The sequence below is a fragment of the Mesitornis unicolor genome, unplaced genomic scaffold, assembly GCF_000695765.1.
Source record: "Mesitornis unicolor isolate BGI_N332 unplaced genomic scaffold, ASM69576v1 scaffold17381, whole genome shotgun sequence".
NCBI lineage: Eukaryota > Metazoa > Chordata > Aves > Mesitornithiformes > Mesitornithidae > Mesitornis > Mesitornis unicolor.
In genome coordinates, this window is record NW_010164624.1 from 47,445 (window position 1) to 61,641 (window position 14,197).

At 37.8% G+C, this 14,197-nt stretch overlaps 1 protein-coding gene across 2 annotated transcripts in view; it reads left to right on the forward strand.

The window, feature by feature from the left end:
- AGTPBP1 (ATP/GTP binding protein 1) overlaps nucleotides 1-13,226 on the forward strand; it is a 50,244-nt gene extending 37,018 nt beyond the window's left edge. For both annotated transcript variants that reach the window (XM_010194378.1, XM_010194379.1), the window contains exons 24-25: nucleotides 188-348; nucleotides 12,880-13,226. In XM_010194378.1, the coding sequence (XP_010192680.1) occupies nucleotides 188-348; nucleotides 12,880-13,057 (339 nt within the window). In that variant the 3' untranslated portion in view covers nucleotides 13,058-13,226. The remainder of the gene's footprint in view (nucleotides 1-187; nucleotides 349-12,879) is intronic.
- The last annotated feature ends 971 nt before the right edge of the window (nucleotides 13,227-14,197 follow it).

Below are 14,197 nucleotides of genomic sequence, written 5' to 3' on the forward strand. Positions count from 1 at the left end.
AATTCTCTGAGTTGTCTCTGATACTCTTGCTAAGTGTTTACTCTACAGTTCTTATTTGTTCTGTCTTTAGAGCAAGAAAGTGTATTAAATAAAATAACAAAATGTGTTTTAAGTAGTAATTCTGCACTATGTGTGTGTCCGTCTGCATGTACTTATTTCATATATATAAATCTTATTTTTAAATTAGGGATTGCAGATAGGGACAAGAGAACTGGAGGAGATGGGAGCCAAGTTCTGTGTTGGCTTACTGCGTTTAAAAAGAACGGCCTCACCTTTGGAATATAATCTGCCTTCTAGTCTGTTGGATTTTGAAAATGATCTGATTGAGTCAAGCTGTAAAGTGACAAGGTAATACACATTTATTATTATATTGATTTTTTTTTAAAGGAAAAATAGTTTCTCAAGAGACATAAAGATTCTCTCAAAAATGTTCTCCCATTCATCAAAAATAATGTTGATGTGTTGTGACCTGTAAGTGTAACAATAATTTGAATATATTGGAGACCTATTTTGTTAATTCAGTTGCTTCAGATTCTTAAAGAAAACAATAAATACAGACACTATATGTCACATTTATGGCTGGCAATTTTAATGTCATCGGAGAGTTGTTGTATATAGTAAAACTCAGTAGGTCTAAGGTCTCAATTGTCTCTCAGAGCATTTTTTTTTTTTTTTTATTGCTGGCTACAGTATTAAAAAAGTATGTAGACAGACTTAAAGTACATGAGTTAAAGCACCCTAAGAACTGTTTTTCTTCCGAACTTTTTTTCTTTTTTTTTTCTCCTCTGGTAGAGATGTGTAACAACATTTAAAGAATTTAAAGCGTGTGAGGTAAGGCTGGGCTCACAGAAAAAAATGTACTGTGTCTGCTCAGTAGCTAGCTTACTAAGTTGCCAATTCCTAAAGGTCTAGATAAGTGTGCAAGAGTATGCATACTGTTGCATATTTCCATTCATTTAATTCATTACTAAAATGCCCACATGGACATGGTAACTGATGTTGCACAGCAAATAAGTATCAAAGTGTACAAGTATCTCTTTCTGAAAATTTGGTTAGAGATTAAATAAAGCAGAGTTCCAGACTGCAGAAAAGCACTAAATTAGAAAAGAGTAAGATTTACCAACTGTAATATGTTACCATTTGGCATACTTGAAGCCAAAATAGTTTTTATAGTGGCCTTGGCTGTAGCTCCAACTTAGCTAAAGCAATACTATGGAAGTTTGGGTTAAAAATGAAATTTATTACAGTTTTTGTGCAACTGAAACAAGGTGCTTGAGAGGAAGACTTTCATTAGCTGTTGGACTAATAAGCAATTTGTACACGATGCAAAACTAGCAGAGATATGGGAGAGCATCTGCACTACTCTGTGGGAGGGCTTTTCTTTTATTTCCAGCATTTGAACATATAGGTGTAATCAGAATGTGGAGCACTGAGAAAGACTGGAGCTTGTTTTCGTGCTTAGCATTTACAGATATTAATGGAAAGGGAAGTGTAAGCTAGAAGATAAGAAAAATAGTAACAATAACAGTGTGTCTTAAGGAAGTGGTTAAAAGTATGAAGAGGAGTTGTGTAGATATCTATCACTCCAGTGATGTCTGGATCCCCCAGATTTATTTGCTCACTAGTAGAGCATTAGCATGCTGGTAATGGCTGGATTTTTAGTGTCAGATCAAGTTTTGTGCTTTGGTAAGGCTCAGTTAGTGATTTCTGGAAGAGATAGGATCAGAAGGCAGGTGGTTTGGAGTAACCCACCCCCACCAGTGTGTAAACTTCACTGAAGCGTAGGTGGGCCCACTGCAGGAGAGTCATATGGCAGATGCTGAAAAAAGCAGAAAGTGCTGGAATGGCATTAGTGTGGTGTGCCCAGTGCAGGTGAAACACAGCATTTTAGTCACTAAGAACGTCTTAGTGTTGTTTACTGTACTGATGTAACATTGGTACCAAAACAATGGCAGCAGCAGAGAGCAGTGCTCAACATTTGTAACATTACTGTGCAGTGCATCACTCTAAATTTTCGGTTGATGTTGTATGAATTACTGTCAGCCTTGCAAGGTGTAGTTTGAAAGTGTAAATAAACTATCAGTGTCTGTGGTTTTGCAAGTGTAAAACCATATTCTGCTATTTCTATAGTGTGTTTAAAGAAAAAGGCGAAGGGGCAGGGATAGTTTTAGAGACTGGCTTATATTCAGAACTGAAACACATACCATAAAAGAGGTTGTAGTTAAAGGTCAACTCTTTTATAGGATAACAGAGATACCATGTTCCTCTATTCTAAATAATATTTAAAATAAATTTTAATATTATAGTCTTTTTAAACTAATCCTATTGAAATCCACTTTGTAATGTCTCAGGAGGCACTGGATGAGGGTGTAGTAGGTAGGTATTGATGAGACCTTTCCTCCTCAAAAGAAAAAAAAAGAAAAGGATGAAGAATAGTCAAATTTAAACAGCTAAAGACAAGTGTGGTTCAGCATGGATTTTCCTATAGTCTTTCATAATGTTGGGGTTTTGGGGGGATGTTAGGGGTAGGTTCCATTTAAGCAGTATTTTTGTATGATTACTCAATGAGTTTTCAAGGCTATGCTGTATTCCCCTTGTACAGTGAAAAAAAAGATTGGACACTATCTCAAGATGTTGCAGTTCATTCAGATTCCTTAATTGTAATTTTTCTTTTCATCTTGGGGATGTGAGAGGCACAACAGAACGTTTTGCTAGAAGTCTGCAGCTAATTTGCATAGCTAAGATGTGTACCAGCCCCTAGTGACACCTCTAAAAAGGTTCAGCAAACTCTTGAGCTTTCCTTTTCCCACTCCGCAGTCTGATGATAATGAAATGTAGAGAAGCCCGTAGCTGGTATTTCTAGGTGATCTTACAGCTGATGTTCAGGGCAGTTGGGCTCCACAGCTGTATGAGACCTCACTGCTGTTTGGAGAAGTTTGCTTGGTAAGGTTTTCTTTCTCCCCACTACCCCCCCACCCCAGTGAGGATCTGGCTACTTTTCTGTGCAGCAGAAGTCCCTCTTTGTAACTAACAGGAAATAAGTTTTAGGTTTGGGTTTTTTTTCCCATTTCTTAATGCTTTAAAGAAAGCAGATTTTTTTATTAACATATCTTGAAACCTGTATGCCAAATCTGTGAAAAAGGTTGTCCATTTGACCCCTGATTCAGTCCTTGTGCCTGAAGTGCTGAAGTTTTAATGTTTCTTTATGGCTCTAGACCAGATATTAAAAATGTCTTATCAGCTGAGGTATCTGTTTATTAGATATGTATTCACTTGAGTGCTGGAAAGATACAAAGAACCTCTATTGAGTAAAATATGTAAAGCTAATTTATATGCCTCTTCAGAGGCAGTCAGGTCAGAAGATGATCACACAGTTCCATGCTTTACATGCCCAGCCTTCCATTTCCATTATTCTGTTATAATAAAAGTACTGCTTATACTGTCCTTGTATGTACATGGTTCATGGCTCATTACTTACCATTGGAGATGAATGAGACTCTACAGAAAATGCAGGTAAAAAATTAATGAAGTATAAAAGAGAGTAGTTTTTACACAGCTGTAATTTCCTTGTAATGTTAGTAGAACAATGAATAAGATTGTAGCTGTTTCCTTTACATTTTGAGTGTTACTGGTGTTACTTTTAAAAAAACCATAATTTTAATGCTGTAGAGGATAAGCAGGCAAATTTAAACATTCAAGTTTTCAACACAGAAGCACTGTTTTTCATTTTTGCAAATGACTTTGAGAGTTTCTCATATTCTTTTTGGTTTTACTGGATGTATGTAAAATGACGATGTAAATGTTAATATTTTAAAATATGCCTCCAGTATTTTGTTACACATAGGCTCAGTTTCCATGAGTTCATTTTGGACCGTTTCTAAAACATATTTGACTTAAGAAAATTAAAGCAGTAAGTAGATTTATTTGCCCCTGGCAGTGCACTTTAACATTTTAAGTGATGAATTAAACACTTGATTTTTCTTTAATTATTTCAAACCCATTTGCCAATGTTTTCCCCCCAGTTCCAAATGGAAAAAATTCAACTGAATGTAATGCTGATCTTGTAGTAAGAATGACAGTTGTTAGGCTGACAGGTTTGTTAGGGTCTGCATGCAGTGAAACAAAAACACATGACTGCAGTCAGCTGTTAGAACTCACTGGAATTGTCCTTTGCGCAACAACTTGACCTCTTTTTGGAAATTCTAGTCATTTCATTGATCGTTTTGAGACTCTTTGGTGCGTTCTCTAAGACATGGTGCATTTTTGTTTGTTAATTTGATTTAATTATAGCAGAGAAGCAGACTGAGCTTTTGGGACCCAGCACGTCTAGAAAATGGTAGAAAAAGTAGACTGCCAAAAGGAGCTGTGGGACAGAAAAATCTGATTCAAAATCCATTTCCTGCACTTAGTCTTACATTTGAGAAAACACATCAGACTGGTGGGGCAAGGAGGGAGGGATACATGCAGTGAGAATGTGTCCAGGATCTTCTTGCAAAGGGTCTCTCTCTAGGCTGCCAGAACGAAGCTGCATTTGTCCTACTTTATTTCCCTCTCCCTTAATAACTCTTGAACTTTGCCCAGAGATTTGCCTGCTTCTAATCTCCTTCACCTGGAAGTAAATGTTTTTTCCTCCCTACTCTCTTACTGCTTTGAGCGTTTCTTGGCCTTTCTTCTAGTACCTTAGGATTACAATTTAGTTTAAAAGTCTTATGCTGCAACTTTTGTTCTGTCAGTCCCTTTCCAAAGGTTGGAAGAAAAAGCTACCAAAGATGAGACACAGAATTTCACTGGTGGGTAGGTCCCATGCACCAAGACTCTTTGCTGGCCTAAGTGAAAGTGATTGCTTTTAATTCTGTTTAAACTGTAGCATAAGAGCACTGTTTGTCTTCTCAAGGAAAAATAAGGAAACCAGTAACACAGAAAACAAAATCAAATGGAAAAAAAAAGTATGAACAGCTGTCATAATGGTCTACAGCCAATCTCCGTTCCCCTTTAGGCTTTTGCACTGGCCCATAGGACTACTAAAGGGTGAGAGAGTTTTGCTAATCACCCCTTGACAAATCAGTTGACAAACAGGGGTCAAAGAGTCTCCATCGGTGTGATACTGCCGACAATGCACCATTGTAATAGCAGTGGGCATCCCTTTTGTCCCTCAACCTTCAGCAGTCCAACAGTAGAAGGGTCGTCTGAGAGACCAGACAAAGTAGACAGCTGTTCGATGTCCTCTGTCTCTACAGCTGGTATCCCAAATGCCCACAGGTACCCTTTGGGTCTTTGAAATACCCTCTCCTAAGTCTATGCCAGGAATGCACATGGTATCTGGACCAGTTGCAATAGGGTGCTTTTGCCATCACCCATTGCCAGTTAGGCTTATGTCAGCCTCTAATAAGGTCAGTTCTTGGGATCCCCCAGTCACTCGAGAAATATAAATGGTTTCTGTCCCTTTATAATTTGATGATATTATTATGTACCAGTGTCCACTAGAGCTCCTTTGGTTCTGATGTGCCAGGCCATTGAATCCATGCAGTCCAATATCTTGGTTATCCCTCTGCTCCACCTGGCTGGAGGTAGGGCACCGCTAGTGCTGAGCATAAATGTACCCACTATCAACAAATGGGTTTGTATTATAACCACTCCTAAAATCAGGAGTAAAATCAGTTCTTTCATCCTGTCTAGGGAACCGTCCATTGGATACTGGCTTTCCTTTCATTTCACGTACCTGTGTCTCTAAGGTGGAGGTGGGTTTTGTGTCCCATTTCCTCATGTCTTCCTTATGGTCATGCAAGGAAAACCATGGGGTGCCTCATAGGGTGTAGTGTCTCCCTCATGCAGGTTTCCCAGGAGAGTGTTTTGTCTTGATGGCTGAGATATGGGTCCATACTGGTGATGAGAAAAATCTGCTCTCATTGAGTTGTTGGACTGGATTCTCCACAACTGAAACACAAGCTGGTACAGAGGGAGACTATTGTAATCTCAGAGGTGATCAATCACCTCATCCACCGTTGGCAACCCTCCATCTTTCCAGTTGATTACTGCCAGTGAGTTGCTATATGATGATGGTGCACCCTGTACAACCTTTTACCCCCTATATGGTTTACACTCAACTGTGTCTGAGTCTATGGTTTGCCGAGGATCACTCTGGAAATAAATCAACTCTGCCACAGCTAATTCCCTCAGATACTGGATGTCTCTCTCTATGGTAGGCCATTTGACTGGCCTACAGATAAGTTGGTCATTGTAAGGAAATCTCATCCTTACAGCTTGCAGAATCTGCTTCCAGAGGCTCCAGGATCTTTTATCCGTTGCAAATGCCTTGTCAATGGTGAGTGATCCCACCTGCCTGGTTTGTTTATTGTCAGCTTCTATGCCATCAGCTCCATTGTCTCAGCATCATATCATCCAGGCAGTAATAGCCTCACCTGGACAACGAGTAAAATCTTTTCCTACATCCTGCAACTCTTTTGTTAAGTGAGTAGCAGTTACCTCCTTGGCTTTTCTTCTTCCTCTGGACATGTTTCTAGCAGAAGCATATCAAGATCTATATTGTCCCACAGCTCCATTTTTAAAAATTTATCCATTCATTCCCAGAAAGTGAGATTTTTCCACTCCCTGGTGATGGGTCTCTACTATTCACATACCTCCCTCCTTCATTCTTGTGATGGCCCTACTTTAGTAGTTATCATTCATCCCCCACGCTAATAGGGCTGTATGTATCTTCCTGCAACTTCCTCATAGAAGAAGTTTCTTCCTTATCCCTTGCCACAGGAACTACTGTTTCCTTATCTTCTTCTCTTACTGCTGGAGCAGGAGTAGGATCAGGAGCTGCATCAGGAAGCTGAGCTGTTTTCTGCACCTTCTTCGCACAGATTACTGACACCAGCACTGGTTGTAGCTGCATGACCTTTTGATGGGGTCAGAGTAACTATAGGACTTGGCTGTTAGGTTTCCTGAGCTGAGATTTTGTTGCATTGGCTTAGGCAGTTGTAGTACCTTTTGCTTGGGTCTGAGTATCCGGACTTCTTGTTGCATGTGCTTAGGCAATGATGTCGCTTGTGGCAGTGATTGAGGCAAATCTCCATAGTGCCCATAAGAATCTCAGTATACATTGGTGTCTCCTTCCAGGTGGGGACATAAGCTGGAAGACATTTAGAAGGCCTGACAACACAAGTGCAGTTGTTGAAACATCCCAAGAGTATTCAGAATTTTCAGAATTTTCAAAATTCTCCAATATGGCTGTAATCAATCTCGTAGAAAGAATATAAGATTAAATCTTTCCTGTAAGCTGATGTCCGCATGAAAGAAAATCAAAAGCGTAATTATCAATGGCATCCAGCAGCGGGTGGTCGAAGTTTGCCATCGTCATGTGTTGGCTCGTGAAAAAGTAAGTGTAGTTAGTGGAAATCCCCAGGAGATGGTGCCTGAGGTACAGAAATGCTGACAAGACTCAGCCCAGAGACAAGAAAAACCTGAGTGTAAACATCGCATACCACAGGAATGATAAACACAACTGGGAACCAGCACCACAGTTTTGAGAGCAAAAAAGTCAACATTATGCCCAACTATTAAACCAGCACAATATACAGTTTAGTCAGAATCAGTATTTATCTCAACTTTTCGAGCCACTCAGATTGCAAGCCTGCAGTTCTCCTGCATAAGCTATTATAATTGGGTGCCAAATACATCACTTTCTGCCCCATATTGGGCACCAAAAAGGACTGTCATGGCTTATCTTGGCAGATACTTAACCACACGCAGTTCACTCACACAAGTCCATGCTATTTCCCAGTAGGAAAGGGGAGAGAATCAGGACAGTAAAGTAAAATAACTCATCATTTGAGATAAAGACTATTTAATAACTAAAACAGCCCAAACTTGAATAATAGTAGTGCTAATCAACTGTAACAATAATAGGAACAATGGTAATAAAGCAGTCAAAGTTATACTCGGCACACAAAAGGCAGCCACTGGCCATACACCAACAACACGATGGGAGGGGTAAGCCTCAGGAAGCAACACAGGCCACCATCACGAAGGGAAGGGATCAAAAGGGACAAAGAAGGAGCAGGAACGGATTGAAGGGCTTGTCCACTGCAAGCTCCCCAGTTTATAGTGAGCAGGATGTTTACAGGATAGAATACATCTCTATTCGTCAGCTTGGATCAGACCTGGATCATCTGTCCTGGGTCACCTGTCCCAGAGAGTCCCGGGCTTTCATTTTCCCTCCTTTTCTCTTGTGCAGAGAGAAGGAAAACAAACTACTAAAAGAAACTATAACCACAGGTGCAGGCAGAACCTTGAAACATATAAATATCTGCCAGCAACACAAAACCAATAACGTTATCAGCTTCATGAGGAAGATAACTTCATTAAAGCAATCCAGCTTTGCTGAAACATTAAAAGGGATTCAACAATTCAGTCCCTGCAAAACCAGGACAAGAGGTTATATATTCTACATAATATTTTTCAAGCTTTTCTCTGCTCCTGGTAGTATGATCCAAGTATTAGTGTGGGCTACAGACAATGATTGTCAAATCTAACTAATTTAATCCAGGTTTGAGTTTCACAAAATGTATTTCAGGGTGACAGCACAAAGAAAGTGTTGAGATTTACTTTTATTGAGCTGTTATTTTGTAACTCTAAAAGTCTATAAACAAGAATTTAATGGGATTTGGATACCCAGCTTCTTGTGGGACATGTTGTTTTTCTCTTTATCCTTGGAAATTCCCTTAAGGAAATATCCTTACTCTTTGAGAAAAACACACAGATGAAGAGCTCCCGAAGAGGACAGCTGCATGTGTGGTGTTGCCTACTGTGGCAGCTTTGCTGATCTCTACAAGAGAATATAGACCCTAAAGGGAAATTAAAAGGAAGAGTATGGAGAAATTACTCCTTTGTGATACTTCCTGGCTCTCTTTCTCCTCTGAATTTTTCCCTCTTCTGGCAGCAAAGTTTTAAAAGGAATCGTTACTTCTTCAGATTTTTTTCTTTCCTTCCTTTCCCAACTCCCCAAGTAGCTGCAACTCTCCATAGTTTGGCAGGGAATATTTCTTAATTTTTTCTTCCAAAGTTTTAAAATGTAAACACTTCCCCTGTAGTCTCAGAAAACTGCTGATCTCCATGGGCCTGAAATTGGTAGTGGTTGTGTCTGGCTTCTGGATTAATTTCTTTGTAATTGAGTCATATGGATAATGAAAAATCAAAATATAACTTTTGAGGGACAAATAAAATTTTAGTTTGAAAAAATATGTCATGTTAGTGAATAGGTTTATTTTTTAATATATTTGGAGCATTAATACAAATAAGAAAAAACATAGTAAGTATTGCCAAAATAAAACTTATGCTCTAGAAAAAAGTCATATGCATTCCTCAATTCAGTGTGTTCAATGGCAGGTAATGTAGAAAACACTCTTTTTGAAATGAAAAATATTCTTCAAGTTCTTCATAAACATGAAGACATCAGTGTTGTATCAGGTATATTAATCAGCTATTTAGGAGTTCATCTTTTTACCCATAGAATGTTATTTAAGTAAAATTTGCAAAACTTCAGGTTTTCATATAGTAGTCTCTTTTAACTGCCATGACTTCAAAGAAAATACACAGATTATGGCATCACTTGCATTTTTGAACTGTAGTTTTGTGATAAACAGCCTATGCTAACCTGAGAAAAATAATGTTTTCCTTTTAAAAAGAATAGCAGGAGATGCAGGGGTAGAAGAAGAGAGATTATTGAGCAGGTTAATTAGAAACAGCCTAAGGGAAAACTTAGGAAATTAAAACCTGTAGAATCAGCATGACGGCAGCTAAAAATATATTGTCACAATATATGCCAAGGATGGAGAGCATCAGGGAGACAAATAAAGAATTTGATTAAACAGCAAGGAATTTTTTCAGGTGTTTTGATTTCTACACATCTTGTGACCCAGCCTTAATAAAACAGTGGAGTAATGATTACACTTTGCAAATTCATGCTAAATTTTAGAATAAAGATTTCTGGAAAGTTAAAGGCTAACATTTGCTACATCAGAAGAAAACATGAAATGAGAAAACAAGTGTACGTGAGTGGTATGCAACACAGGTTTTTCCTTTGAATGTGGAAATTACTTGGATACCGTTTTGTAAGGAATGAAGATTCATGAAAATGAAAGTGAAAAAATGTTTATTTTCAGTAATAAATGATTGAGAAGTCATAGTGCATTGTCCAGGATGGTAGTAGAAAGCTAAGGTTATTATAAGGCACCTTTCAGAGCCAGTTTCTTTGTTAAAGGTTTATGTAGCTTTGAAAATAAGATCTGTTCATCTATTCTAAGGGTAATTTTCTTGAATAAAGTAATTTTTAATGTTGATTTTTATTTTATTAAATGGGAAATGCCAGTAAAAGCATCCCTTAGTTTTGTATGAGAATTCTGAATGTACACATGCCAGAGCAAATGTGTAAAATCTGTTACATGAAACACACTGGCTTTTAATACTGTGCACAGTGGCTGAATTTCTAGAAGTTAGGGACACACCTGCATGCATACACATATGTGAATAAGTAAAATAAATTTATACAAACCTAACAAAAATATATATTGAATACATATAGCTGTGTGTTTTTCAAGACAATATAAAATGGGATATATTCTATGAACTGACAAGCCACTTTGAAGATGTGAACTACATGGTTTGTGTGTCCAGTTCTGTGTTTTTTTTTCCTTAAAAATGTTTTGTTGGTTGCTCTTTTTTGAACTGGATCACCTATCTCACCATATTTTTATTCTTCTATTTTACACCTCACTGACATGAATTTTTACAAGTGCCTACTGTAGTGCATTAACATCCCGTTGTCTGTGTTTAATAAAATATTTATCACTGACATAGCTCACTGTAGTTTTCTCCTTCAGTATTCAGAATTATTAGTTAATACTGGGCCAACATTCAGATTTAATAGCTCCATTTCCTGTGAATTGAATTACACAGTCTATCCTGCAATTGCAGTGTGGATTCCTTGCATACAAAAGCTAACAAATCAGTAGCTCTGTTAAGTAATTAGAAACAGAAGTTGCAAGAAACCCCCGTGTTGGAACATTTTGTGAAGTTCCTTCCCTTTTGTTCTTTAAAGAAACATTTAAACTCCTTTTTTCCCCCAACTTCTTTTTCCTTAGAAGAAGTGTTGGTAGGTAATGACTTCCTAGGGCAGAAAGTGTCACAGGATGAAAGCACAGAAAAAATGTGTTTCTTTGCTGGTTCTACCACAGCTCCTTCATGCAAAGCATGAATCCCTATGGTGTGCTGGTTTCCCCACCTGTAAAGTGAATGAGGCATCTTAGCAAAGACACTGGTTATTTTCCTCACCCTCTGTCTCTCCTAAATGGAAACAATTTTGTTTTGGACACCCACTTCATTAACCAACATAGTGGGTTGTTGCCCTACGGCTTAAATAATCTTTAAAAGTGTTTAGTTTCATGGAGCATTTCTTCTTGCATGGCTTAATGAGTAAGAGCTTGGTTAGTTAACTGTGATACAGACTGTTTTAAATGTAAATCCAGAGACCATGATGGAATTGAATTTTTGATAATTTATTTTCTCACTATTTTACATCTTCTGTCCTTTTTTTTTCTAAGCTAGGACTAATAATTCTTCTCATTTGTTCTTCTCACAAAATTTGAATTAACTGTCAGTAGCACAAAACATTACCGTGTAGCATGTCATTGAGGCTAAAGGTAGAGGAAGAATACTGTGCAGTTTATATATATTAAATAAAATTGCATAGCAGATTTCAGGTGGTCCACCTAAGCTCCTAAGAGACCTTTAGAAAGAAGCAGTGATTAATTATTTTCATTATAATGCCACAGCCAGGCTAGGTTGTTGTGTGCCTTAAGATGAAATTCATCAAAATCACTATGTAAACAATTCTACCAGTACCCTGGGATCTTTCTGTTTAAGAAGACTGTAATTGTTTCATATGAGTTCTGTATGATTTTATTATTAGGTAAAATCCATTACAAAACCTCAGGCCTTAATCTGAATATAAAATAACTTATGAAATATTTAGGAGTACGTGGTGCTTTTAAGCAGGTACCTTTTTATATCCCAAGGAAGGTTAGTAGAACTGGGTCTGGAAAACACTTGGGTTTTTTCTCTGTCTGTCCTAGGAAGGTGAGAGGATCAGAAAGTTTATTTTAACCTTCTTCCAGCTAACACTAAAGGTGTTAGCTCTCCTATTCTTGGAGGCCACAGGAGCATAAACCATTCTGTGGGCCGTGGTTCAGTTCCTTAAATCCACTACCTCTGAGTTGCAAGGCTTAACATATAAATTTCAAGTTTTAACTGTATGCAAGTGTGTGAAGACCTGGTATGAGTCAAGGGATTCATATGGGAACTTAGTCTTAGTTGTAGGTATAAATGTGACTCCTTGTTTTGTCATCTCTGATATGTACAGTGTAATTGCTCACAATGCTATTCAGTAAAATGTGTGTTTTAATAAAATACAGGGGGTTCCCAATTGAATTCTTAGACTCTCATCTGGTTTTTAGTTTGTTAATACCTTCTAGCAACTGCTATTTCTTTATGTAGTTGTATCCTCCTGCAACAACTTCTGATACTGCTATAACTTATATGAAGTTCTTACAGGCCATTAGTGTAGGTCTATAATGTGAAGCTAATTTGGATAATGAGTTGTGTATGACTGACTAATTAGTTTAGGGTCTTACAAACATGGTTTTGGCTCCCAGATGTTTTACATGTAATTAAGAAATTTTTACTATTTCAGGTATACTGGCCCTTTCCTGAGGTAATTTTTGTATTTTTATGTGTCAGGATAGGGACAGAGCATGGTCAGAATGTAGTGTTCCAAGTAAAACTTCTAACATGATTCATGCAACTTCTTGTTCATTACAGCCCCACTACATATGTTTTGGATGAAGATGAGCCTCGCTTCCTTGAAGAAGTTGATTACAGTGCAGAGAGTAATGATGACCAAGACACTGAATTAGCTGATAATGTGGGTGATTATGAGGCAAGTAATCAAGAAGATGGACTTTCAGACTCAGATTCATCAAGGATAGTACTTTCTTAAACCATCTTTGCAGCAAGTGACTATCCTGGATTTTCATAGTCAAATACTTCCTTGCTGTTGTCTACTATGGGGATAGGCTTGCGGAAACGCAAGTAACTTGAGCCTGCCTAGCTCAAGGACAGTAAATAGTTCTGATTTCTGATAAATTGACGTTTGTTTTATTTAAAGAGTTCTGTGTTTTCTTTTAGCACTAAATAGATAAATTTATGTACCAGTTCACTTTCTACTAAACAGCACCGCATGGCATTTTGTGTCCTTAAACCCTATCTTCAAGAAAACAGAATATCATTTGTGGTGTGTCAGAGTACAGAAGCAAATTCTTTGTGGTACAGTTCTTTGAGTTGCTTCCTGAAAAATACATCTGTACAGATTTTCTAAATTAATTTGTGTATGTGTGTGTATATGCGCGTGTGTACACTGAAGAGGTTATTTTTCAACATTATTTCAAAGATACTTGATTGTCTTTGAAGTAATGTAGTGCCTGCTCTGGAACCATTCAGTAATTACTAAATTAAAAATGAAAGTGATGTATGAATTGTTGCACTTGTTTCTTGCTTCTGAGAATTATATGGTTTTACCATGGTACAAGGTGGAAATATATAATGTCTGTTCACAGTTCAGGAATTTTGCACAGTGCCCAATGCAGCCTGTGCTTACAAGAGCTGTATACTTCTATAAAACTCCCATAAAATAGGCATGGTTTAATATGAAGAGGTTTTTTATTTAAGTACATGACTACAAGAAGTGGTTAGGTATGTACACTGTTCAGCTACTTAGTTGCTCCATTTTTCTTGTTCAATATGCATGTAGTTAAACAGAGTTGACTCTACTAAGGGCACATTAACTATATACCCAGTTCAAATACTTTAAGAGAGAAGGTGCATTCCAGTTTAAACATCTTTTGCCTGGTCTTAGTCCAGTGTTAACCCTGCTCTGAGAAGGAGATTGGACTGTTACTTCCTGAGGTTTCTTCCATCTTCCAGCCTGAATAGCTGTTGTGTGATTCTGTGTTCTTCATGCTTAAAGTCAAGCTGCCAGGCATGGGATTTATACTTCTTCATCTTCTCCTGTCATCTGTTAATTCTTACTGCCTCTTGCCTCTGCTTAGGATAAGATCTGATAGAGAAATTAAGTTGTACC